At 43.3% G+C, this 25,817-nt stretch overlaps 1 protein-coding gene across 1 annotated transcript; it reads left to right on the forward strand.

Annotated features, from left to right (window-relative positions):
- Window positions 1-10,486: 10,486 nt before the first annotated feature.
- NPBWR1 (neuropeptides B and W receptor 1) lies at window positions 10,487-11,970 on the forward strand. Its single transcript, XM_009919564.2, has one exon. The coding sequence runs from the start codon at window positions 10,577-10,579 to the stop codon at window positions 11,558-11,560; it is 984 nt and encodes a 327-aa protein (XP_009917866.1). The 5' UTR covers window positions 10,487-10,576; the 3' UTR covers window positions 11,561-11,970.
- Window positions 11,971-25,817: the final 13,847 nt, after the last annotated feature.

A 25,817-nucleotide genomic window follows, 5' to 3' on the forward strand; every position in this document is an offset into this window, starting at 1 on the left:
CAACAGGATAAGGTAGGAGCAGAGTAGTGTTGACAGTCCATCACCAGCAGCTTTATGCTACCATGAGAGTCATTCTGCTGTGTGCCTTCTTCATTACAGGTCTCTGATATCTCATTCCTTTTTAAACTATTGCACAGGGTTTTGACATAATGGCCAAAACCCAAGTGCTTATTCCTAATGCAAATTTCAGAATATAATTGTGGCCTTCACCTACCCAAAATAGAGTCAGACAATTCTGGGAGGTACACAATGAAAGGATGTGAGGCAAAAAATTAACAGGAAACAAAACATTTCAATGAGGAATAAGGGAACAACTATTCACAGTGAGGGTGGCCAAGCACCAGAAGAGGTGCACAGTGAGGCTGTAGGATCTCCATCCCTGGAGGTATGAAAAACTCAACAGGAGAAGGACCTGAGTGACCTAATCTAACTCTGAAGCTATCATTGCTTTGAGCAGGCCTAAATTCTATGGGTTTATGAAGGCTTATACATGATAAGGGAGGTAAAAGTTCTATACTGCAATAGGGGTTTTTATAGTACTGGAGAAGGGAAGGGAGGATGACTGTTCCCTCCAGTGCCTAATTACCATGTTTTGGAGAAACAAACTAAGACCTCTTCTCACAGGAGTGTAGACTTTAAATAGGTGCCATTTCATGTCACATCTGGTGCCATCAAGTCCTTTCACCTTAAGGGATGTTTCACAGAACAAAGTGAATTTCACAGTATATCCTCCTTTCCTGGCTTATTCCACATGCAGATGTGGATTAGCATTCAGTCAGGAGAAGTGAGGAGAAATACATGGGCTAATAATAAGAAAAAAAGTTCTAGAAACCCAGCATTGATTAAAATTTTTGTCATTTTTTCCCCTTCCTCCTTTGTCCATCCTGCAGGGAAAGTTTCAAACTTTCAATGCAGATGTTATAGCCATGGAAGGAAACCCCATAATCATGCAGTCACAACCACATTTCTTGAAGTTAAGGATGAAGTTCTGGTTGGTTATGTGTCAAGGGACCCAAGAGCCATTCTCAAATTCCATATGCAAAACAACCCCTGTCAGGAGCAGTCATAATCCAGCCTGAGTCACCAACTGATTCATGATATCAGTCGAAGTTTCCTTTAGTAAACCCCGATGTAGTACTTGTTACAGACCACACCTTCTAGGGAGAAGAAAAAATGTTATTCAGGAGTTCTTAACTGTCTTACAGTTTTGTTGGGTTTTTATTAAAGAACCTTCTTGGAGAAAAATTATTCCATAACTTAGCCATTGTAATAAAGAAAATAACAAAGCACAGACATTTCTGTTTCAGCTTTGGTAGGCTGGAGAGCACCCAAGCCTTTCAGAAGTTTTGATCAAGTTTGGACAGGTGCCTTTTGTATTCCAGTCACTGCTGTTCTGTTGCTTATTTTTGGTCCTGCAAGTGGATTTCTTTTCCCTGACAACTTAAATGCCCTTCAAAGTCTCGTGTTAGAGTAATGAAGCCATTGAGGGATTTATGGAACTAATCTCCAATACAGCAAGAAGCACACAGTTTAGTTTAAGCCCATAAGTAAGTTCATAAGAACCTATTGAAGTTAGTGAAATTTAAAAGCATTGCTAAGAGTTTGTCAGACTGATGAAGCAGGACATTCTTGTTCACAAATAGAATATTAAGACCAAGAAATGTGAGGAATACATTGAAGTTCAGTGAGTTTTTGATTACAAAAAAAAACCAAACCCCAAAGACAACAAAAACACACATAGAGGGTTTGTGGTTGTTGTTGGTTTGGGTTTTTTTCTCTTTTTATTCAGCAACTCCTTTTGCTTCTCTTCCATTAACCTTGTTATACTTTACTCATACTGTATCCCTGTTCCTAACCCTAACATCTATACAGCCCAAATCTTTGTGGATGTTCTGATCTTTATTATAGGTTGATGTCTGGTTCTGATAGAAAGACAAAATACATATGTATATCCTAATAGAAGACACTACACAAAAGCCACGGACCAAAAGGAAATAACTGCTCTTCTCTGATCTAGAACAGATGATGCAGAAGGAAAGACTGTAAGAACTTTGTTTGTGTTTGTCAGTCTAGAGAAAAGGCTAAGGGGAAGACACTACAGTGTGCAGACATGGAAGAGCTCATCACAGGGGGCAGAAAACATTCCATTCTCAGCTTCCATTTGGGGCAGGAAAATAACCAAAGGATTTAAAGTCATAGCAAAAGGTTAGAGTTTGAAAAATAGATTGCCTGGAGCAAATTATCTGGGGAGGCTGTGGCTTTGCCATCACTGGTTGCTTTTTGAAAAAACTTATGCAAATATTTGCAAAGATTGGTATAGGATAGGCTGATCTTGATGTCACCTGGCAGGCATGCACATTTATTCCTTTGCACCTAATAAATAGATCTATTAATCCTAGAAGACAGGACTCACAAAAGCATCGTCTCATTTGAGTGTTTTTGCACTCCTCCTCATCTGTGCATTGTATTGGCAAACAAGTCAGTCCCAAAGGTAGAAAATTAGTGTGTTTTCTTACTTCAGAAGCTGCACCCTAGCTCCACTGCTGAGCTATCGTCTGTACTGATTGATGAGGCACTCCTGCAAAGAGAAGTTATGTGGCTTTTTTCTTCCTACTTGAGAAGATTTAAGTTCTTCGAGACTGACTTAACCAGTGAGACGGATCTCTCTCACATGGGTTTGGCTCACAGGAGGAAGGGCTACATTCTAAAATTCAGACATGGATTAATTGAATGGAGAAGGTACAAGACTTGTAGGCTCATTATGAAGAAATCTCAGTTCTTAGTGGCAATTCATGAAGTCATTTATTCCTCTGTTACTCATCTAGGTCACCAGATAATGATACTGAAGATTAACAAAGAAGCAATCATGATTTACACTGCTCAAAGAAAAAGACATCTGACTTTTTCTTTCCTTGACTTGGGCAGCATGAACTACTTAAAGTATTCAGAAGAAAACACAGTCAGAGAAATTCTGTATGCACAGATAATGATTACAAATTGGTGTCTTCTCAGGGCATGAGCATATGGTGTTAGAAAGCCTAATGACTGGGTGGTACAACTGTTTGTCAGCAGGCACAGCTCCACTGGCTGTAATGGGGTCATACCTCATTGACCAAGAGCTGAATTTGACCTACAGGTTTTAATGGCTCCTCAAGGAGCTGCCGTGGTTGTTAGTCCAGACTTCCAAATCCAGAAAATCTCACTTTATAGGGGTTATCAGGTTATTCCTAACACTTCTTATTTCTCTTTGCTTTCAGCTGAAAGGAAGATGCTCTGTGCACCTGCTGAAACATTAAGATGCGTGCTGTGACCTACATGTATCCACACAAGAACAGAAGTACAGAATTTATAAGTTTATAGCAGTTGAATAAAGACTCAAATATATCTATACTGAAATATATACTTATATCTATACTGAAATTAAAATCTCTGCATTATTTTTTATTTTCCTCACATTTGTATCTCAGCCTCACATGAAACAGAAATGTATCACAAGTACAAAAATGAAAGTAACAACACAGGCTTTTTGCTTTGGCTTTGGGTTTTTGGTCAGGGCAGGGCAGGGAAGGGGGGGAGAGTTGCAAGGACCCTGGCAAACACTGGAGTACTTCAAAATCCTATATTCCACATTAATCATTCTTCCAATAACTAGAGTTCTCTCCTGGAGCAAGTTGCTGCATATCTCTGGGTTTCCCCTCACCCCCCTCCCCGCTCTTCATATCATTGACTGCCTTTCTTGGAAACTGATGTTATAAAAGGGAAAAAAAAATTACTTTGATGGCTGTCCATGAGACCTGATATCTTTTGATGCTTCCAAACACTACAGCAATTAACAACAATGAACACCTGATAGTAGAGGCAAGTTGTTTGTCAGTGTGCTGTACAGACAGCTACAATTCCCTGAATGACAGCAGTTCACATAAAAGCATCAGAGATTTATTAGGCTAAAAATCTCTTTCTTCAACTGCGAAGACAGAGGAAACAGGCAGAATCCTCCTGCTGGTCAGATTCCTACTATAATTGCATTTTTGCCCCTGCACAGTCAAAACCCAAGACATTCACTCCACAGAATAAAGTTATTGCTAGAGTTAGGGGATCCTTTCTGGGGAGAAGGTTCCCAGTTCAGCCAGCCAATGATACAGCTGAAAGGAAGGGGCTGGGTATAGACACCATGGCACAAGCATTATGACAAAACTTTTGTGCACATTTAGATGAGCTCTTGCATGTAAGCAAGCAAGTGCCTATAAGGCACCATTATGGAGAAATTCCCCAAGCCCTTTCTAGGAACTCCGCATGCTGGGGTGCCTCTCTCTTTCTAATGCATGCAGTATGGGGAATAAACACATTGAGTTAGAGAGGTGTGTGCAGCTGCAAGGCTACAGTCCTGTTGGGATCACAGAGATATGGTGGGATGGCACCCATGACTGGAGAGTTGCAATGGAGGGATATGGACTCTTTAGGAAGGACAGGATGGGAAGACAAGGGGGGGGGGGTGCCCTTTATGTGAGAGAGCAGGTGAAGTGCATGGAACTTTTAAATAAATCACAAGTGAAGACCACCAGTTTTTCTTTTCCATGGTATAGTTTTGCAGCATATCAACGAAGGAATGAGCCACATTCTGTTCATACATGACATTTTGAGACTGCAGGACTGCTTTATCCAGCAACACAGGCACCCCCTCTTTGAGCTTTCCTTTAACCACACAGCAGAGCACAGAAGAAAATAATTAAGTGGACTGATCCAAGGGGTGTTTGTGACCTGCAAAATCAGCTCAATCCTGGAGAAGAAACTACCTTATACCATTGTGTTTACACAACATTCCCTTATCTGTGAGCCACCTTAAACAGGGGACCTAGCTTATCTGAACCCATGAGTCCCTGTTCTGAGACTGCAACATGCTTCTTTATTTTAAAATGGAAAATACAAATAAATTACCTAAAACAGATATCAAGACATTTACAATTCCAGTCACTACCAGTTCACTTCTCACTTGGACCTGAGAGAAGAGCTTTAATCTTTCTCAATCTTCACAACCAGCTCTCCAGTACTAATTGCTACAATCTGCCCCTGTTTCCCTAGCCTAATCACTAAACCAGGAGCAACCCAGCCAGCTTCCTAAAAACCAACAAACACACAACCATGCAAAATAAGCCAGAAAGAGCTTCTGCAGAAGAAGGTCATAGCCATAAAAGGCAGAAACAAGAGAGAAAGGACAAAACTATCTTCTGCTTTCACCTCTATTACATAGAAAATTCTTTTGATGGGCAGCGAACACCAAATCAAAGGGGTCAATGAGGAAAAAAAACAACTGAAAAAAACCCCTGATTGGACAGAAAAATGGATGAAGTAGAAATATGAGTAAGTAGCTCACTAACAGATAGCAGGCAGCTCCCAACTGCATCATACACAACCTCTGAGAGAAGCTCTCTTGGCCTTTGCAGCAGTCAAAAAAATCTCTATCGATGCAGCTCCTCTGCTGTGGAATAATATAATCAGACTCAGCTGGCATGAATTAACACTGCTTTGGATTTTTCCTCCACACCAGACCACTCCTTTATCCAAATCTCTATGACCTCTGCTCCTGTCTCAAATCAGTCAAAATTTTGCACACACATACTGACAGAAGTAGCATGGCTATATTTACTGCAATTCTGAACAAAACCATGCTAAACAAGAATGAAAATTCATTTGTGAATAGAATTCATTTATCCTAGAAACAAAGTTATATATTGTAATCCTTTAGATTGCTCAGTTTTAATGCATGCTAAATTTATAGACTAGTTATTTCACAAGGAACCATTTCTCTATATCATATTTGACCTACATTATTGTTTCCTAACAAAATACACATTGAAAGACTTGTATGGGACCAATGCATGAACAGAATAAGTTTTTACAGTTTCAGTTAATGTCAAGGTGCAGCAAGCCTGAATACTAAGTAGGTGACTAAATGCTTAGTATACCTAGCCATATCTTGCAGAGTTATACTAATGCAACTCATATATTGAAGATGAACTCTTAAATTAAAGAGAGAAGGTGGTCCTGGTTTCTAATATGAATCCTGTTTTTCTGAGTTTCTGTTTCTCAATCACTGGCAACTCCCATATTATATGCTATATAAAAAAGCATTTTTAATATATCTTAAATTAGTGCAGAAGTATACTATCAATGTTTCTGCTACTGAAAGAAGATCTCTGGCACTAATTTTCTGATTCCTAGAACTGTTTTTCCCTCTAAAATGTGATATGCATCACTATGACAGTTTTAACGCTGGTTGGATTTGTTGTGACTTTTTTTTTTTTTTGATGCCACATAGTAAAGTAAACATCTCTCATTTGTTTAGTTCAAATAACCAAAGGAGTGACAAGACACAGCATAATGAAAAAGTCTGAGATTATTCTATAGAGTTATATTCTCCTTTTGAGTTGTCAAAATATATAACAAGCATTGCTAGTAAATACAGAAATTATCTTGACAGCTTTTGGATGTAGGATAGAAAGTAATTTGAAATATATATTCTAGGAAATCAAATCTAATTTTTCATCCATTGCTATTCAGCCTCTGTGCTCCATCAGTCCAGCTGAACTCTAGGGTCAAAATATGATTTTAAAAATGTAATTAATTATTGGACTCCTCTTTAGCACTACATAAAACTTAAAAGGAACTTTTTTATTATACTTCACTCTTAAAGATTTTCTTCCCACATAATTAACCCCTGAAGCTGTTTCCACAAAAAGGGACCAGTTAAAAAAAAGAAGAATACTGAGAATAAGTAAATCACCACAAGGATTCTATCAGTCAGATCAGGAACCCACAGCATTTTAAGCATAACCGCATTCATAATTATCACATTATGCATGAATCTTGCTGTAAACATCACCTCAACTCTGTTGAATGATTTTTTTTCAGCTATTAATTACTCACGAGATGTTCTGTGCTCTCTCAAAGGATATTCCTCTTCTACATAGGGTTGTTAGTAACTATCATTTTTCATCAAGGTTTGATATTATGCAATTGCATCAAAAACATGTAGTTTGTTCTAAAAACTTCAATTTTTTATTACTGTATAATTTGTTGGGATGAGTCTGATTACAAAGGCTTAAAATAAGAATTGAACATGGTAGAATCACAGAATAATTTAGGTTATAGGTTAGGTTTAGATGGCTGGAGACAGCAATTATTTTCCCCCAGCCCCCAGGCCTTCTCTTCTCCATGCAGAACAAAGCCAGTTCCCTCAACATCTTCTCACCTATAATGTGCACCAACCTCCTAACCACCTCAATGGCCCTCCACTGCACTTAGCTGCAGTTTCTCAATGGCTTTCTCTTACCAGAGAGCCCAAATTGTGTGGTATCACAATGGCCAAATAGAGAATAACTGCTTCCCTTGACCTGCTGACTACACAGTTGCTGACACAGCACAGGAGGTGCTTAGTCTTCGCCATTACGAGGGCTCTCTGCTCACTGATGGTCATCTTGCTCTCTGCCAGGTACTGTACATTCTTTTCCGCAAAACTGCTCCCTAGTGAGGCAGTGCCCAACCTCTGCTGTTGCGTGTTTTTTCCATCTCAGACACAAGAGATTTTTACCTTTTAGAACTTAACATGGTTTCTGCTAGTCCATTTCTGAACAGCCACCCTGCCCTCCAGCATACTGACCACCCTGCCCAGTTTGGTAACATCCGTGAACTTTTCTGGGGGTGTGCCCCATCCTATCATTTGGGTCCCTAAAGAAGACACTAAAAAGTATCAGCCCCAGTACAGACTCCTGAAAAATGCTCCTAATAACCGACCGCTAGTTAGAAGTTCAATTGCTGACTGCTGCTCTTTGAACCCACCTATTCAACACAGCTGTGCTGAAGGCTTTGTTGAAAGTCCAGGTAAACAACACCCATCATCATCTCCTCATCCACACAGTCAGTCATCTCATCACAGAAGGCAACCAGGTTGGTCAGACATGATTTTCCCTTGGTGAATCTAAGTGGGTTGCTCCAAAACACTTTCTTGTTCTTTGTGTTCCTGGAAATGGCTTCCAGGAGGATTTCCCCCACGATCTTCCCAGGGACTGAAGTGTGGTGGAGCAGTTTGTAGTTCCCTGCGTTGTCGTCCTTGCCATTTCTCCAGGTGAGTATGACATGCCTTTTGCAGTCACCAGAGGCCTTCCCCAGTGATTATGAGTAGAGGGTCACAGATTTTATTCTTTAGGTTATCTACTATATTACTGCAATAAGTACACACTGTGGCTGAGGCCTCCAATAACATCTCCACACAAAAATATTTCTGCCTGTTTAGAACACCAGAAAGCAAATCATAGTCTTTTTTTTTTTTTTTTTTTTTTTTTTACTGCATTGGTGCTATTATGATGTTGCTCAGTATTTGTGTTCCGTTTTGTTTGGACTATGCCACGGCTGATCTTAAAATAAAGCTGAAATATTGTGAAAATTTTCAGTAGACTTCAGTAGAAATTCCTATTTCAGTAGGATTTCTGAGGGAATAAGACAATTCTAAAACAACACTGGAAGGTCACAAAGCTTCTCCATAGAAACATATGTGCAAAGAATGAAAAATAGCTGAATTAGTTTAATCATGATTAAATTAGTATTTTCTAATTGGGATTACTTGGGTAGATAGGAAGGGGAAAAGGGGGCTCGTGGTACTATCTGCATTAAATCACTGGAAATAAAAGGCCAAATGAAAAGATGGTCACCAGGAGTTTTGATCCCATTCAAAAATGTACTTCTTGGAGAAAGTTTCCAAAACTATATTCCCTTTGGGGCAACTGTGCCTAAGTCTTTGGGTCAGAAAACCTGACTCAAATGCTGGCTTCTAATAAACTTCATAGCAAAGGTGACATTTTCATTGCTTGGCTTGTGAAACTATAAAGTATGCAGAAAAGGGATCAAAACTCCATCATAAACCTGCAGCATAGTACTGACGCCATTCTCATGGGAGTGCACAGGTTTGTAAACACCTTTTCTTCTCAAATCTTTCCATAAAGGAAGTCAAGAATCACAAAACAGACAGTGTACTCTTTATGGTGAAGTATCATATGCTATATTATGTAGCTAGTAGTACAAAATAAAATAAGACACAGCACTAGAAAGCATAACCACAGTGAAGCAAAGCTACTTTTCTTTGCTTGTACTTTTGTATCTGTTTAGTCATTAATTTATTTGCTTGGATTTTCATATTTGTGATATCCTGCTAATGTAGGTAATTATGCATCAGAACATGGGACAATCAGAGCCAGACCGTGTTTATCTCTCGCTCCATGGTGTCACCTTAGAGATATTAAACAGTTTTGCCAAATTATTTGCCAAAAGATGCATGTATTACATTATTAGCAATTTATTAGTAATTAGTAGTAATGCATGTGGTCAGTACTGCTGGCAACACCACAAAATAAGTTGTTTACGCTTCTGATTTAAGGGGTGCAAAATTTTATCAATTGTACTGCGAGCCCATAGAATTCAATCTCGTTTAAGAGGCAAAAAAAAAAAAACCCAAACAACCTGACGTGAGACTGATTTTACACCATGTGCTTTTTGAAAAAACAAGCTAATCAGGAACTCTGAATTACCCTCCAAAAAAGATTGCTTCCCCGGGGTTATATTCAAGCCTGTCATTATCACACTCCTGTGCATGTGTCCTGCTTCACTCCGATACCCACACCCCGTGGAAAAAAACGCCTTTTCGTGGCAAGACGTGCAGCATCACCTGCCCAGCTAGGCGCTGCCCGCTCCCTGCGCGGCGACAGCCCCCGGGACCAGGCGGGCGGTGAATGCTGAGCTCTCAGCCCCAGCACCACAAGCAGAGGCCGCCTGCAGCTGGGACTGCTCTCCCCCTCGCTGCCCTGCCATACCTCGCCCGGAGATGTGACTTCAGGTAATTGCCCAAACCTCTTCCCAGCTCCCGACTTTTTTTTTAAACCATCCTCTCCGCGGTTCGTGTTCCCTTATCTGTTGCTACCTAGATCGAGACGGGCACGCATTTAACTCTCAGGATCAAGCACAGAAGCGGCACCGGCAGCCCCCCCCCCCCGCACGGACCCGGCACCGGCATCCCCCCCCTGCACGGACCCGGGACCCCCAGACCCCCCGCCCCGCTCCCCCGCGGGAGCCCCTCCACGGCAGCCAGCCTGGCAGAGGTCAGTGCATCCTTCCTTCCCTTCCAAAGCGCTCGGCCCCGTCGGGAAAGGAGGGTGGTTTGGGTTTTTGGGGGGAGCATCCCAAAGGCGCCGCTTCCCCCCGAGGGTGGGAGGCCCGCCGGCAGCTTCGGCCGCCCACCCCGCCGCCCCTCCGCGGCGCCCAGAGGTGCCGCGGAGGGGCGGCGGGGTGGGCGGCCGAAGCTGCCGGCGGGGGGGACCATCCCGGCTTCGGCGGGACCCTCCGCCGCTGGCTGAGCCCTCGGCGGTCTCCTCTTGCTCCCGGCAGGGCGACGGCGGGGAGCGTACGTGAGACTTTGGTGACCGGACACGCCGGAGGAGACCGGCTTGAGAAGAGCAGGGGTCTCACTTGTTTTCCCCCACTTCCGAGTCATCCCCATCGCCGGTGGGCCCGGTCACCCTCTCCTGTGGCCATGGAGAACTCCTCCCGCCCCGACACCAATTCCTCATGTGCAGACTGCACCGGGAGAGGGGATGGGGGTCTGAATATGTCCGCTCCCCTACTGAGCCCCAGCTTCTACGTCACGGTGCCTGTTATCTACTCAGTCATCTGTGCCGTGGGGCTGACAGGCAACACCGCCGTCATCTATGTAATCCTCAAAGCCCCGAAGATGAAAACGGTCACCAACATCTTCATCCTCAACCTGGCCATTGCTGACGAGCTCTTTACCTTGGTGCTACCCATCAACATTGCTGACTACCTGCTCCTGCAGTGGCCCTTTGGAGAGTTCATGTGCAAGCTCATCATCTCTATAGACCAGTACAACACCTTCTCCAGCATCTACTTCCTCACCGTCATGAGCATTGACCGCTACCTGGTTGTGGTGGCCACCACCAAGTCCAGGAAGATGTCCTACCGCACCTACCGTGCAGCCAAGATTGTGAGCCTCTGCGTCTGGTCCTTTGTCACTGTCATCATCCTGCCCTTCACTGTCTTTGCTAAGATACACAAGGAGCAGGGGCGCTCCCAGTGCGTCTTTGTGTTCCCCCACCCTGAGAGCATGTGGTGGAAAGGCAGTCGGATCTATACCCTTATTTTAGGCTTTGCCATCCCAGTGTCCACCATCTGCATCCTCTACACCACCATGCTGTGCAAATTGAGACGCGTGCACCTCCACTGCAATGCAAAAGCCCTGGACAAAGCCAAAAAAAAGGTGACGCTGATGGTGGTTGTCATCCTGGCTGCGTGCCTGTTCTGCTGGACGCCCTATCACCTTAGCACAGTGGTGGCCCTCACCACAGACATCCCACAAACTCCACTCATCATTGGGATTTCCTACTTCATCACTAGCTTGAGTTACGCCAACAGCTGCTTCAACCCTTTCCTGTATGCCTTTCTGGATGACAGTTTCCGGAGGAGCTTTCGCAAACTGATAGATTGCAGAACCACCTCCTAAAGCCAACCCTCTGTCCCCTCCTGTGCCCCTCTCACAGTCATCTGCTCTTCCTGGGGGACTCCAGCCCAAAGAATGCTTTCTCTCCAGCCTCCTTGTGATGGCCCACAGGGCTTCAGATTGTCTCACTATCCAAGACACAAACTGGGGACAGGGCGATCTTTCTCACCTTTCCTGCATTCATTTCCTCAGCACTGCTCTCTATCCCTTGCCTTGGTTTTTTTGCTTGTTTGTTTGTTAGTTTTTATTTCCTTCTCTCTAATGTGCTTTCTGTCCTAGGTTTGTAGCTCACAGAGCTGCAGCAGGTCCCTTTTCCCCTTTTAAAGTTATCGCTTTGTGAACTCAAGCCACACAACTGTGTCTATTACTGGTGATTCGTAAAGCCCAATAAAGGTGTGTTATTGAGCATCTTGCTTAATGATTCCTGTTCTGGTTTTGGCTGGGACGGAGTTAATTTTCTTCATAGTAGCTACTATGGGCCGGTGTTTTGGATTTGTGCTGAAAACAGCGTTGATAACTCAGGGACGTTTTCGTTCCTGCTGAGCAGTGCTGACACAGCGTCAAGGCCTTTTCTGCTTCTCAGCCCACCCCACCAGCGAGGAGGCTGGGGGGGCACAAGGGGTTGGGAGGGGACACAGCTGGGACAGCTGACCCCAACTCACCCAAGGGGTATTCCAGACCATATGACATCATGCTCAGCATGTAAAGGTGGGGGAAGGGGAAGGAATGGGGGACATGGGGAGTGATGGCACTTTTCTTCCCAAGTCACCATCAGGCGTGACGGAGCCCTGCTTTCCTGGAGATGGCTGAACACCTACCCGCCCATGGGAAGCGGTGAATGAATTCCTTGTTTTGCTTTGCTTGTGTGCGCAGCTTTTGCTTTACCTATTAAACTGTCTTTATCTCAGCCCACAAATTTTACTTTTTTTTACAATTCTCTCCCCCATGCCACTGAGGGGGGAGTGAGCGAGCAGCCGCGTGGTGTTTAGCCACCTGCTGACTTAAACCACAACAATTCCTCAACCTCTTTCATATCCACGGGACCTGCTTAGCCAAAGTCTTGCAAACTTAGCAATATTGAAGAAGGCACAGCTCCAAAGGATATGGAATAAACAAAGGCATTGAGCTCATTTTTTTTTACAGGGGACTGAGATAAGGCAGTAAAAATCCATGACAACAGGCAAGAGAGATCTCAGTCCAGCTTTAAGGAAGAAAGAGCCAGCCCTCACTAGTGAATAAAATACACAGATGTGGATTTGGAGCCACTTGTTGTGGAAAATAACTTAACAGTGTACATGGTAGCTGTAGTTTGTAAAATTTGCAGCTTTTGTTGGCATCAGAAGTGTGTTTACTTTTTTATTTGTCATATATTTATGGGCAATCTCCTTCTTGCACATACAGATTTTTTTTTTTTTTTTTTTGTCCTAGAAAACAGAATTGGGAGGTATTTTCAGAACGCATTAACCCTTAAGGGTTTGAAAAGGACTTGCTGAAACATGGGGAATATTCTGACTTCTTCCCTACAAATCATAAGTAACATATGCAGTGGTTAAGTTACTTTTAACAGTCTCTCACACAATTGTACTCTGCTTGCTCGTGAGATTTATTAATGTTTCTTTTAAGGAGGACAAAGGAAGTAAAAAAAAAAATAAATACACAACCCCAAAAGATTAGGTTAATTTTATCTGGAGGAGAGGGGAGAGGGTCAAGGAAAGTTTCACTAGAATTCACATGTCCAAATACTGCATGAGGAAGTTTTTTCCTCCTCTCTCCTCTTTTAGCCCTCTAAGAAAAACTGAAAAAATGTGGAAGACTGGGAAATATTTGCAGTCACTTAACAGTTCTAATCTTGGTGGTCTTCCCTATTCTTCCCTGCAGCAGATGCTAAATTCGGGTAACACAAATTTTGTTACATATTTCTACCTCCTCTGAATTCAGAGAGATAAGGAAATGTGGCTAAGGAATAACATTTCCACTTACACAGGAAGGGATGATGGGTTTCAGGAGGTGCATAAGGATTTGTGTGACACATGCTCAGGTTTGCAGGTGCCTCCTGAGAGCCCTTGCACCAGGTCCCTTCCCACTGCTGCAGTCTAAAGGTCTGCCATAGGCATGCGGAAAATTTCTTCTGCTAAATCCTTCTAAAGAAACTCCAGATTTCAGCAATTATACAAACCCTGGTACATTAAAATACCATATAACTGGGTTGATGATTACATCATTTCTCCTTATAAGCCATTAATGTTCTCTGATACAGTCAGTGCTAATTTCAACATCCAGTCTAGCTGTCATGGAAATGAAAGGATTCCTTTGGGCGACAAAGGTGTCTAATCCTGCTTCATTAGAAGGTGTATGATTGACTTCCATCAGACACAGAAGCTGGCCTTTCAATGAGCAAGCCCAAAAAGTGTTGAGGACCCGTTTCCACACCACGTACAAAAGCATGCTGCAGGAACTGGTGTCCTGCACTTCATGTTTCTGCCTGAAACAAAATGTAATTAACTTTTCCCACCAGCTGCCTGCTGTTTCAGCTGGGCCTGTAAATTGCAATGATGCTTCTCTGTGGTCACTTGTTGTGGAGAAAGATGTTGCTCTGTATGGGCCAAGTAGCAAAGTCTGTCTTCTTTTAGACTGCTAATCTATATACGCACACCACCTCCTTTGTGTCCTTAGGCCATCATGTCCACAACGTTACTTGTGTAAAGACTGCATACAGTTTTAAAAGTAAACAGTATTATTCTCAGAAAAGACATATTCAAGATCACTGTGCCCTCGTTGGTTGCTGTCCCTGAAGACTGAAGAGTGCCAGTGAAATATGGTTCTCTGTCAAACAGTCACCTTAAAGAGTGGTACAGATTTGAGCATTGGGCTCCTGATAGCGACCACCTGAACATTTTGATCAAGCTGCTATGCAGTCACATTTGTCTCGTCACCTGTTGGGGCTTCTATTTACCCCAGAAATGTTATTGACACTTAAGTGGCTTTACTGTGCCTGTACCTATAAATCAAATGCACTTCTGAGGTGCTCAACTGATATTAACACTAGGTTATAAGAACAGTCTGATTTGTATTTCACTTTTATCTAGTTTTGAATACTAAAATTTTAACTGTTCCTGAACAACATAATCTGGTTCAAGATTTAAACAAAGAAAAAACTTTCTAATCTAGATCAATGTAAAGATATTTCTTTAAAATCTTCCTGTTTCTTAGGAAATAGGAAAGCATTTTAAAGTATGCCTTTCCTCATACTCAGTATCTCATCCCTTTGTCTTCCCTATATTCAATTCCTGTTGTCCATAGGGGAAAATACGACAAATGCTATCCATTAACAAATTTCACTTCGAAGTGTCCTGTGATGCTTGTCTTTTTCATATCAGAAACATAAAAATGCAAACAGAACATCACCTGTGATAAACACAATCCTTCTTTAAATTCCTTCTTATTCTGAAGTCATATCTTGCCTGTTCTTCATAGTAGGAGGAATATCTGAGAAGAATTCAGTGTTTCCCAAAACACCTGGAGTTTTCCCATGGTTGTTAGTCACAGAATAGACTGAGACTTGAGCAACAGCCCAGTTCTGGTGCAGGTGCCCAGCTCAAATTCATGCACTGGGCAGGACTCCCCTTGCGCGGCTGTGCTGTCTGCCGGGTCCCTGACATGTCCAGGAGGTGGGACTGGAGCCTGTCCTGCTGCAGGCCTTGCAGATGGGCATCTACATGGAGGACGAAGTTGAGCCTGGACAGCCTGCGAAGGGTGCTGAATGGTAAGTAAGGCCTCCTTTGATCTTGCAGAGCTTCAGCATTGAAACAGGTAATACATACTTCTCCTTTCATCATATGCCCTTTTTGTTTGGGAAACAGAACATTCTGGGGGAGTCCAAATGTGACCAAAACCAGCATTCAGCAGGAGAAGGACAGGTTCGTTCTTCAACACTGCTGGTCAGCAAGGATGACCTGGTGCTGTATAGAAGCTAAAGCTTTGGCTCCCAGAGAAGCAATAGAGGATAATATCTCAACAGATTTGCTCCCCTTAAATATTTCTACTTCTTTTCCAGAGGAGGGATTTATGCTCCTGTTCAACCCATGCTTAACTAGCTATAATGAAATCTATGTGTCACATCCTGAGAGAGTATAGTTGCTGTAAGGATTTTATGTATATGAAAATGAGTAAACTAAAAATAAATCCATTTTCCCCATAGCACAACTGTAATCTGCACCTGATATTGCAGATGTTAGAGGCTTCCAGTAGGAAAGCAGAGAAAATAGAAAAACATATTATATAATTAAATATAGTTGAATTAAAAAAATTTAAAAGGTGGACTTTTTTCATGGTATTGAAGTGGGAGCGAGAGATGTTACCATCAGGCCATCGCTATCCTGCCTGATGGAAATTGTTTTGGATGTACAGTTAATCCTTTTCATCAGCAAAAGCAAAGTAACCAGTCCCATTTCGTTAGTAACTTTTACTCTCAATTGTACCTGCATTTCCAGGTGGAAGCAAATCCAGGATGACCTGCAGATCCAGACAGCACCCTCAGCGTGGGTATGAGCATCCCAAGAAGAAAATATAGCCAATACTTCTGCAAAGAAAACTATGCAGCAAGTAACAAGGCAGACAACACCAGACCGGCTGCAGCCTACTACTTTATCTAATGGCTACTACTTTATAGGCTCCCTGGTAGGCCAGGCAGGCCAGGAATGGAAGACTAAACCTTCTCCAGATTGAGACATCCTGACCACAAGTAACTGACCCCTGTGCTGAGGCTCCCAGCCATGCACACAGCTGCCCAAGCCATTTTCCCCGCTGCAGTGCATACAGGCAACCACATCCGCAGCTCGCAGGCTTAGTTTGCCTCCCGGTGCTGCAGAGCAGATCATCCTGCTCTGGTCCACTTTGTCGTGCAGTTGGGGCATAGCTGCAGGTATCCGTGCATAAGTAGAGCCAGTCCCACAGAGGCATCCTCTGGCTACCTGTGCCTCCTCCTCACCCTCTGTTTGTATCACCCTGACTGGTGTTAAACCCAGCATTTTGAACTGTTGGCCACTGCCTAAAAGCATGCAGCAAATTTTATGGCATGTGTGTGATTTTTAGGCGGCAGCAAGGTGGAAGCAGTAGGCAAGGCTGTATCCTCAGGGCTGTGGTTAGAGTACCAGGAGGATACACCTGTATACTACCAGGTGCCTTGCCCTGCAGAGAGCAGGGATGGGTAAAGTTCTGGGACCCAGAAGGGGCTGAGCCTGTGATGCAGCAGAAGCACAAAGGATGGCAAACAGGCAGCTCCATTAACATCCGCAAGCACGGAGTCCAGGCACTCCATTAATTGACAGGGGCCTGTAAAGTGGAGATCCTGAAAAGTGTTATCACCTACACTGGTAACAGACAGCCCACACATGGAAATTGAGAAAAGAAGGGAATGAGTACAGACCATAAAACTACTCAGGTGCAACATCTAAAGCTGACCAGCAGGAAAATATAACCCACCTTAAACTATGAAAAGTACAAAGTAGTCATAAAATTGATACAGCAGCACACACAGCAAAGCATAGCAAAGAAGGGAAGGTATGTGTAATGCAACTAAGTGATTGCACATGTTTGATCACCATGTGAAAACATATGGCATCCATAAGTTCCTTTGCATCCTTTTTATCCAAATGTGGCAGCGTGGACAGGTAAAGGGGAACCCTCAGTGCCTAGGGCCCTGTGAAATACTGTCATCCAGCCCCACGGGTGTCAGGTGAGATGCAACAGATCACATTGCATCCAGATGGTTTAGTCAGCAGTATGAGCTTGCCTTTCATCTGCAAGGTACATACCTCAATATAGTCTTGAGACCCATGGGCTTGATATTGTATACTCTTTACCTAGAGCTGGTGTGACTTCAGTAAGGCCTCATGAGGCAAGGCAGGAGGGAAAAGTGTCATCTTTTCTGTGTGAGTATTCAGCTTTCCCCGGCCAAAATAATGTGATTAAACAGAACCAGGCCTCCAGCTTATTGTAGGCTGTCAGCACCAAATCTCCTCAATACCTTGGCTTCTGACACATGTGCATTGCTTTTCATGAACATCTCCCTATAGTGTCTCTATAGCAAGCTATAGAGACCCAGAGAGTAACACTGTGTATGACTGTCAAGCACTCCTTCAGCTAGAAACTGTGAGTGCATGTGTCCCTCAGTGGCTGAGGCACATTCTGGGAGCTCTGGTCACTGAAAACCAGATATTCCTTCAGGCCCATGAGTTCTCTGTAAATTGTTTTTAAAATCACCCTGCATACCCTCCCAGCAACAGCACAATTGCCTGGCCCTTCCTGAGCCAACTACCCCAAACCTGTAGCTGCCACTGACCGTCACCAATCCCTGTGGTCTCTTGGGCTCCCTCAGTAGACTGCTCTGACACCAGAGGATTTAGGCAAGTTTCTCACTCAGCTCAGGCAAGGTGTTTTTCTCCGTATGGGCTTTTGCAGCACCTCTAGCCCTGAAAGCTGGCATGATGGAAGGGATACATCATGCCATGCTATTTTTCATGTTCCAGACATGCTGCAGCACTGGGTGCCCAAAGCAGCCCTCAAAACATACACCTCCTCTGTCATCTCTACTTCACTTACCCATGAAGTTTTGCACCTCTATCAGTTGTATTTCAGTGGCTTTCAAGCTTCCCTCCCATTATTTGTTCCACTGCATAAAGCTGCCCTGAAGTCAGGAGCAGCACACCAGCAGGAAGCAGGCAGATGTAAGGGGGGGTACACAGCGTCAGAGGAGAATCATACAGTGTCAGGCTAAAGTGATCTCTGTGTTTGGGTCCAGGAAGGGAGATCCTGGGCTCTGTCTGTATTAACATGAAGTGCAATAAGAACAGATCTGTTCTTGTGACTGGTGTTAAGAGCCCAGAGTTGACACTGAGCATATTTCAGGAGTTTCTTCCCTGGACTAGCTGTGGTCTGACTGCACAGATGCATTAGCAGTTGCAACACATTAGCTGTGCTCCCAAATTTCATGTGCTGCTTTCATTTCAACCAAAAGGACTTCAGCTGGCATGTTTGTAGGCTGCTCTGCAGAATGGACCAAAGCGTGGTAAGGGGGAATGATCAGAATATTTACTTCAAAAGCATGTTCTGGCCTAACTGAGGTGCTGACATGCACACGTCCCCATAGTGTCACGGAACTTCGCAATCCAGGTTCAAGAAGTTCTCATTCTGAGCGGTACTAGGAAATCCAGGATCTGCCCCCTAATTCCTCATTCTGAATAGTTGATAACAGGCCGAGTACAAATGCTTAGAGCATATATGTTGATTATAATCTATAACTATATAGAACTCAATGGGACATGAAACTCATGCAATTCTTTCCTGACTTGCTGTTCAGGCTGCCTGTCACTGGCATAACAACTGAAGTCCTAAAAATGCTCTGCATGTGCACTACTATGACATGAGTAGACTTCTGATCCCTGTAGTACATCTGGGTGGTTCCCTGCAGGTATCTCTTCTTGGGCATATCTGGCAAGGAAAGACCATCCTCAGAAAGGAGCATTTTATTTCATGAAATAACGTTTTGTTTAGATTGACTGCAAGCTAAACTAAACCCATTTAAAATATTTTCCTAATTCTTGGAAGTCTCTAAGAATCAATTTCTTTTATTTCTCTCCTAAGAATGTTTCCAGTTTCTGCTCCTTTTAATCAACTAAATGATTTTTTTTTCTAATAATACTTTTGAAAGCAAAATGTTCCACAGTTTTCTTGTGCTTAGTTAAGCTAGGTATTCCCATTTCTAAAGCAGATTAATACCTGATTTTTAGGTCCAATATTTTTAGAAAGATTTTTGCCATAGAGACTTCCTCTTAAATGAAGAATGCACTGAGTTTGGTCTAGTTATATTTGAGAAGATGCAGTTTTCCTCAATGAGTTCAGAAATTCTGGAATTTCCAGAGCCTGGAAATACAGAGAAATGCCTTTTCCAGAGACCATTCCTATGGGGCCCCACCAATTTCAACTACATAAATAATTCAATGGAATAACATCCAATCTCTTAAAAATAAAACGTACTTAAATTAATTGTTAATTAATCAAAGAGCAAAAGGGATCTGATATTCACCCAGCGCAGGCAGCATATAAAGCAGTTTACAGACTTGAATTTAACAGACCAACATTTGGTCTAATATTGACATTGTTGTTTAACATACATAGCACAATATGCAGCTGACAGATGCCCTGTATGTTCACATGTGCAATGTAGACAAGTTTTCATTAAAAAGAAGCAGATTGTGATTCTTTTGCTCATCCTGGTAAGCAGCTGCTTACATGAGCAGCCCAGTCATGCCAAGGAAATGATTCCTTAATTAACCCTGTCTGAGAGTTAATTGCTCACTGGTGCGAGTAAAGATCTCGCAGAGCAGCCCATTCCAGTTAGAGTGGTCCCCTGCACTGTACTTCGCCAATGTAAAACATGATTGCAACCAAAGGTAACTCTATGCATTTGTGTCTTGAGTGAGAGAAACCCACCAACTTCTTTTTCTGCATTACAAAATGAAAAAAAATAAACTCTGTGTGAGCTTTATATATGTGCCAGTTTTCCCATCATAGAATCATTTAGGTTGGAAAAGACCTTTAAGACCATCGAGTTCAACCATCAACATGCCCACTAAACCGTGTCCTGAAGTGCCTTGCCTACGTGCTTTTCCAATACCTCCAAGGATGATGACGCCACGTCTTCCCTGGGCAGCCTGTTCCAGTGCCTGACAACCCTTTCAGTAAAGAAATTTTTCCTAATATCTAACCTAAACCTCCCCTGGAGCAACTTGAGGGCCATTTCCTCTCGTCCTATCACTAGTTACTTGACAGAAGAGACCAGCACCCACCTCACTACAATCTCCTTTCAGGTAGTTGTAGAGAGGGATAAGGTCTCCCCTCAGCCTCCTTTTCTCCAGACATTTCTTCTATAGCCATTTTTAGGAAGTGCGAAGAAAAATCACAAGCCATCAACTCATTGCTAAAACGATGTAATTTGAGGCTCCACGAGTGCTTCCAAAACCTTTTTCTACTTCCAGAAACTTTATACCACCAGAGGGAGTTCAAAGACAACTTATTCAGCAAATGTACTGCGTGGAAACGAGTTTCTGCAGTCATGCCCGACAGGGAGCATGCATTTTCTATGTAGGGTGTCTTTTCTTCAAATTTTACTCTAAAGCATGATAAACAGAAGTAGGATATTAAAACAGCTTTAAGAAAGGACTACTATATATATATATATGCACACAACAGAGTTTAGGTCAGAATTTTCTGAAGGTGTGATCCCAAAGCTGTTTGGTGTTTTTCCTGCTTCTTTAGGAGCATCCTCTCTGAATGTCTAGTACTCTTAAATACCAAGAGGCGTGATGTCTGGATGCACCTGAGGACCCTCCTGCACATTCCCACTCCCAGTCAATCAGCCCCGTGGAGGGACAGGTTTGGAGGAGGACATGTCACCAATACAAAGCAAAGGCAGTGTCAGCAGGCAGAGACCACATTTCCCCCCCACCTATTCCCCAAGCCAGGGCAGCCCTGTGAAGCCCAAGCTGTGACTAGGCAAGGATTTGGGTGTCTCTGTACTGTGCTTCCCGCTATTCTCATTAGCTGGATTTTTCCCGTTATTTCTCCTATTTCCTGTCCCTGGTTCCTATTACTCACAGACTGTACCTAGTGGTAGAGTCTCCTTCCCCTCCTTTCAGCTTTCAGCCCCTAGATGGCAATGGTTCTTCACTGACAAGCCATCACTGTTTTCCCAAACCGGAGAAAACGCACCCGAGAACTAATTCGGACACTATGTTATAGGATATACCCAAACTAACGTAAATTAGCCACTGGAAACAAGACAATACTGGGATTTTTACTGTAAACTATACATAAAATACTACATAAACTCTACCAAAAAAAATGGCATGAATCCGTACGTATTTAAAAATTTTGGAGATGAGTACCTTTTAACAAGTATTGTTTGAACAGTTGAACAAAGTCTGCTGAAATAGTAGAAGTAGTTCAGCTTAAATCTGGATTAAAACTCCTTTTTGCTCCCAAATTTAAGCCCTCAGTTCAGACACTAGGCAGATCAGTAAGGCAAAAGATTCTCAACCAAAACTCTCAGGTCCTTAAAGTAAAACAGATATTTTGTTTAAAGGAAATGTGTCCAAAATCTTTTTTTAATGTATGTATTAAGAGAAAAAATCTATATGCTTCTCATAAAGACCAAGGAGTGTAACCATTTCAATATCTGGCAGAATTCTGGGGAGCTGTAAGTAGTACAATAGGCTTGGATACAGTTAGTATAATTTTAATATATCAATAGTCAACAATGTAACCTGTCTTCATAAATTATTACAGGCTCCGATGTTACTACAGCCCCCTTTAAATACTGTAATGTATATTCATGTTTCTTATCAGATGGAAGTCCTACAACATGCCTGTGTGGTAGCAGATTGCTTTTCTACAGGGAGGAATCTAGGCTACGCTACCTGGCACCTGATGAGTAAGCATTCCTCAGCTCCAGCTCTGAGATGCATTACTTCTGTGTTACATCCTTGCCTGCTGAGGCTAAGTCAAATGAGTAGAAAAATGCTAGCAGCAACAGTGGAATTGTTGGTTGATTATTGTTATTTACTGCTGATAATAACAGTGAGATGCTAACCAGTCTGGGTTACTGTGGTAGACATTTACCCACCTACAGAAAATTACGAGCTGCACAAGAGAATTTGCAATCTAAAAGAGACAGGCACTGTCTTACTTTCCTGGGGACACTGGTCTCCTGAAAGCCTGAGAGGAGCGTGAGCCTGCTCCCCTCCATGCCTCAGAAAAGACATGTATTTTCTAAGGCCTACATTTCACTTCTGCGTTAAATTCACCTTAAAACTGAATCTGAAAAAATTGCATGTGGGCTTTTATGCCCCAGTCACTGAGTCTGTGTTATAAAACAGATCTTCAGCTAAAGAAATAACAAGGCTAATTTCTGGTTGGCATAGTGACACAACAGCAATATACTATATAAAAAAATTTTCATGTGCTTTATATTAGGTACCTATAGAAGCTATTGTCTTCATGTTTGATGGGCCTTACAGTTTGACATTTGTTCGCTGCAATGAGCTAAAGCTACCCAAGTACCAGCAAGAGCTAGTGTGATAGATCATTTTTTATTTCTGGTGCTGCAACATGCAATGGAAACTTTGGATATCTAAATGTGAAAATTTCATATAATGGGAGAAGGCTGCTAGCTATCATCTTTTGGGGTACCTTGACCAGTTTGGAAAAGAAAAAAAAAAAAAAAAGAACAAATCTATCTTCTAAGCAGCACTGCAAGACTAAAAGGAAAAGATTCAAAAGAGTATGGTAATCTTTCCCTTTTTCCAAGGCTTTGATACTCATTTGATATACTTGTTCATTCACACAGGCAATGTGTGGTAAAGAGAATACCAAAATGTTAGAAGTCTTCTCAAAAACTGCAGGTCTCAAAAAGCTCAGAACAAACTTTAATCCTGTTGACAAGTTTCTTCAATGTGATGAAGCTTTCTGCTGACTCTTACTTAAACTCCATGAAAATCAAAAAAGCATCAAGAAATGTTACCCAGAGAAATTAATCCTGGTATAAATACTTAGAACACAGTTAAATAAACCAGGCCAAACCCGAATATAAGACAGAAGGATCAATGCAGAAATCACACTAATAGGCCCTACTGTTGCTAGTGATCATCTTTTGAATTTCTGCTGTATTTATTACTGGACTCTCATTCAAGGCAGCACAACTAAGAAAAGGCAATGGGTGACAGTAGTAGGTGAGTCTCTTCCGAGAGGTACGGAGGCACCCATCTGCTGACCTGACGCACTCTCTAGAGAGGTGTGCTGCTTGCCAGGGGCTCATGTCAGGGATGTCACCGAGACACTACCAAGCCTCATACATTCCACCCACTGTTATCCACTGCTGCTGTTTCATGTGGACACCAGTGATACAGCCGTGAGCAGTCTGAGGAGTATCAAGAGGGATTACAGAGCCCTGGGAGTGGCAGTTAGGGATTCTGGAGCACAGGTAGTTTTTTCATCAGTCCTCCCAGTCAAAGGGAAAGGATTTGAAAGGGTGGTTGAATCTGGCAAATCAACAAATGGTTACGGGATTGGTGCCACAGCCAAGGGTTTGGCTACTTAGACCATGGGACTTGCTTTGAGAAACCTGGTCTACTGGAGGCTCATGGGGTCCATCTGTCAGAGAAGCAGAAAAGCATCTTCAGTCATAGGCTTGCCAAGCTGGTGAAGAGGACTTTAAGCTAAAGTTGCCGGGGGAGGGCAACCTCAATCCATCCCACTCCTACCAGTTTGACGCCAGTGCCAGAAAATGATGCCCAGAACCTGGAGAGGGATCACAGGTCAGCAGGAGAGCACCTGAAGAGCAGCACAAAGGAATTCCAGCCCCTCCAACCAGTAAGTCAGCTTCATCAGGGGCCCAACTTATATGCCTCTATGCAAATGCACATAGGATGGGAAGTAAACAAGAGGAGTTAGAGATGTGCACACACCTGCAGGGCTATAATCTTATTGGCATCATGGAGACATGGTGTGATGGCTCCTATGCCTGGAGTGTTGGAATGGAAGGATACAGGCTTTTTAGGAAGAACAAGCAGGGAAGACGAGGAGGGGGTGTCACCATCTATGTCAATGACCAACTGGAGTGCATGGAGCTCCACCTGGGGATGGATGAGGAGCTAACCAAGAGCTTATGGGTCAGGATTTAAGGGAGGGCAGAGACAGGTGAATTATAGTGGGGGTCTGCTACAGTCCATCCGATTAGGAAGACTGAGGGGATGAGGCCCTCTATAGACAGAAGGAACAACCTCACATTAACAAGTCCCAGTCCTCATGGGCAACTTCAACCACCCTGATATCTTTTGGAGGGACAACACAGCAGGGCATAAGCAATCCAGGACATTCCTGGAATGTGTTGATGACAACTTCCTTCTCCAAGTGATGGAGGAGCCAAAAAGAGGAGATGCTATGCTGGACCTTGTTCTCACAAGCAAGGAGGGGCTGGTGAGGAACCGGAAGCTCAAGGGCAGCCTTGGCTGCAGCGCCCGTGAAATGGTGGAGTTCAAGATCCTGGACAAATTCAAACACAAAAAGGAACCCTACAGTCAGTAGAAGCAAGGAGAAGTAGCCTTAGAGGAATATAGATTTTCCAAGCAGCCAGGGATCAGGTTAGGAAAGCTAAAGCCCTGATGATAGAATGAAATCTGGCCAGGGATGTCAAGGGCAACAAGATAAGTTCTATAGGTACGTCAGTGATAAAAGGAAGACTAGGGAAAATGTGGGCCCTCTCTGGAAGGAAACAGGAGACCTGGTTACCCGGGATATGGAGAAGGCTGAAGTACTCAACGACTTTTTGCCTTAGTCTTCACCAGCATGTGCTCCAGCCACACTGCCCAAGTCACAGAAGGCAAAGGCAGGGACTGGGAGAATGAAGAACCGCCCGTCATAGGCGAAGATCAGATGTGAGACCATCTAAGGAACCTGAGGGTGCACAAGTCCATGGGACCTGAATGAGATGCATCCACAGGTCCTGAGGGAACTGGTGGATGAAGTGGCTAAGCCACTATCCATCATGTTTGAGAAGTCATGGCAGTCCAGTGAAGTTCCCACTGACTGGAAAAGGGGAAACATAACCCCCGTTTTTAAAAAGGAAAAAAAGGAAGACCTGGGGAACTACAGGCCAGTCAATCTCACCTCTGTGCCCAACAAGATCATGGAGTGGATCCTCCTGGAAACTATGCTAAGGCACATGGAAAATAACGAGGTGATTGGTGACAGCCAGCATGGCTTCACTAAGGGCAAATCATGCCTGACAAATTTGGTGGCCTTCTACAATGGGGTTACAGCACCAGTGGATAAGGGAAGAGCAACTGACGTCATCTACCTGGACTGGTGCAAAACATTTGACACTGTCTCACATGACATCCTTATCTCTAAATTGGAAAGACATGGATTTGACTGATGGACCACTCGGTGGGTAAGGAATTGGCTGGATGGTCTCACTCAAAGTGTTGCCGTCAACAGCTCAATGTCCAAGTGGAGACCAGTGACGAGTGGCATTCCTCAGGGGTCGGTATTGGGACTGGACTTGTTTAACATCTTTGTCGGCAACATGGACAGTGGAACTGAGTGCACCCTCAGCAAGTTTGCTGCCAACACCAAGCTGCGTGGTACAGTCAACACGCTGGAGGGAAGGGATGCCATCCAGAGGGACCTTGACAGGTTTGAGAGG

This window comes from Haliaeetus albicilla, chromosome 3, assembly GCF_947461875.1.
Source record: "Haliaeetus albicilla chromosome 3, bHalAlb1.1, whole genome shotgun sequence".
Classification (NCBI taxonomy): domain Eukaryota; kingdom Metazoa; phylum Chordata; class Aves; order Accipitriformes; family Accipitridae; genus Haliaeetus; species Haliaeetus albicilla.

Bases quoted from the DNA above. Each gene is read 5' to 3' on its own strand.
- NPBWR1 (XM_009919564.2), top strand. From the start codon at position 10,577: ATGGAGAACTCCTCCCGCCCCGACACCAATTCCTCATGTGCAGACTGC.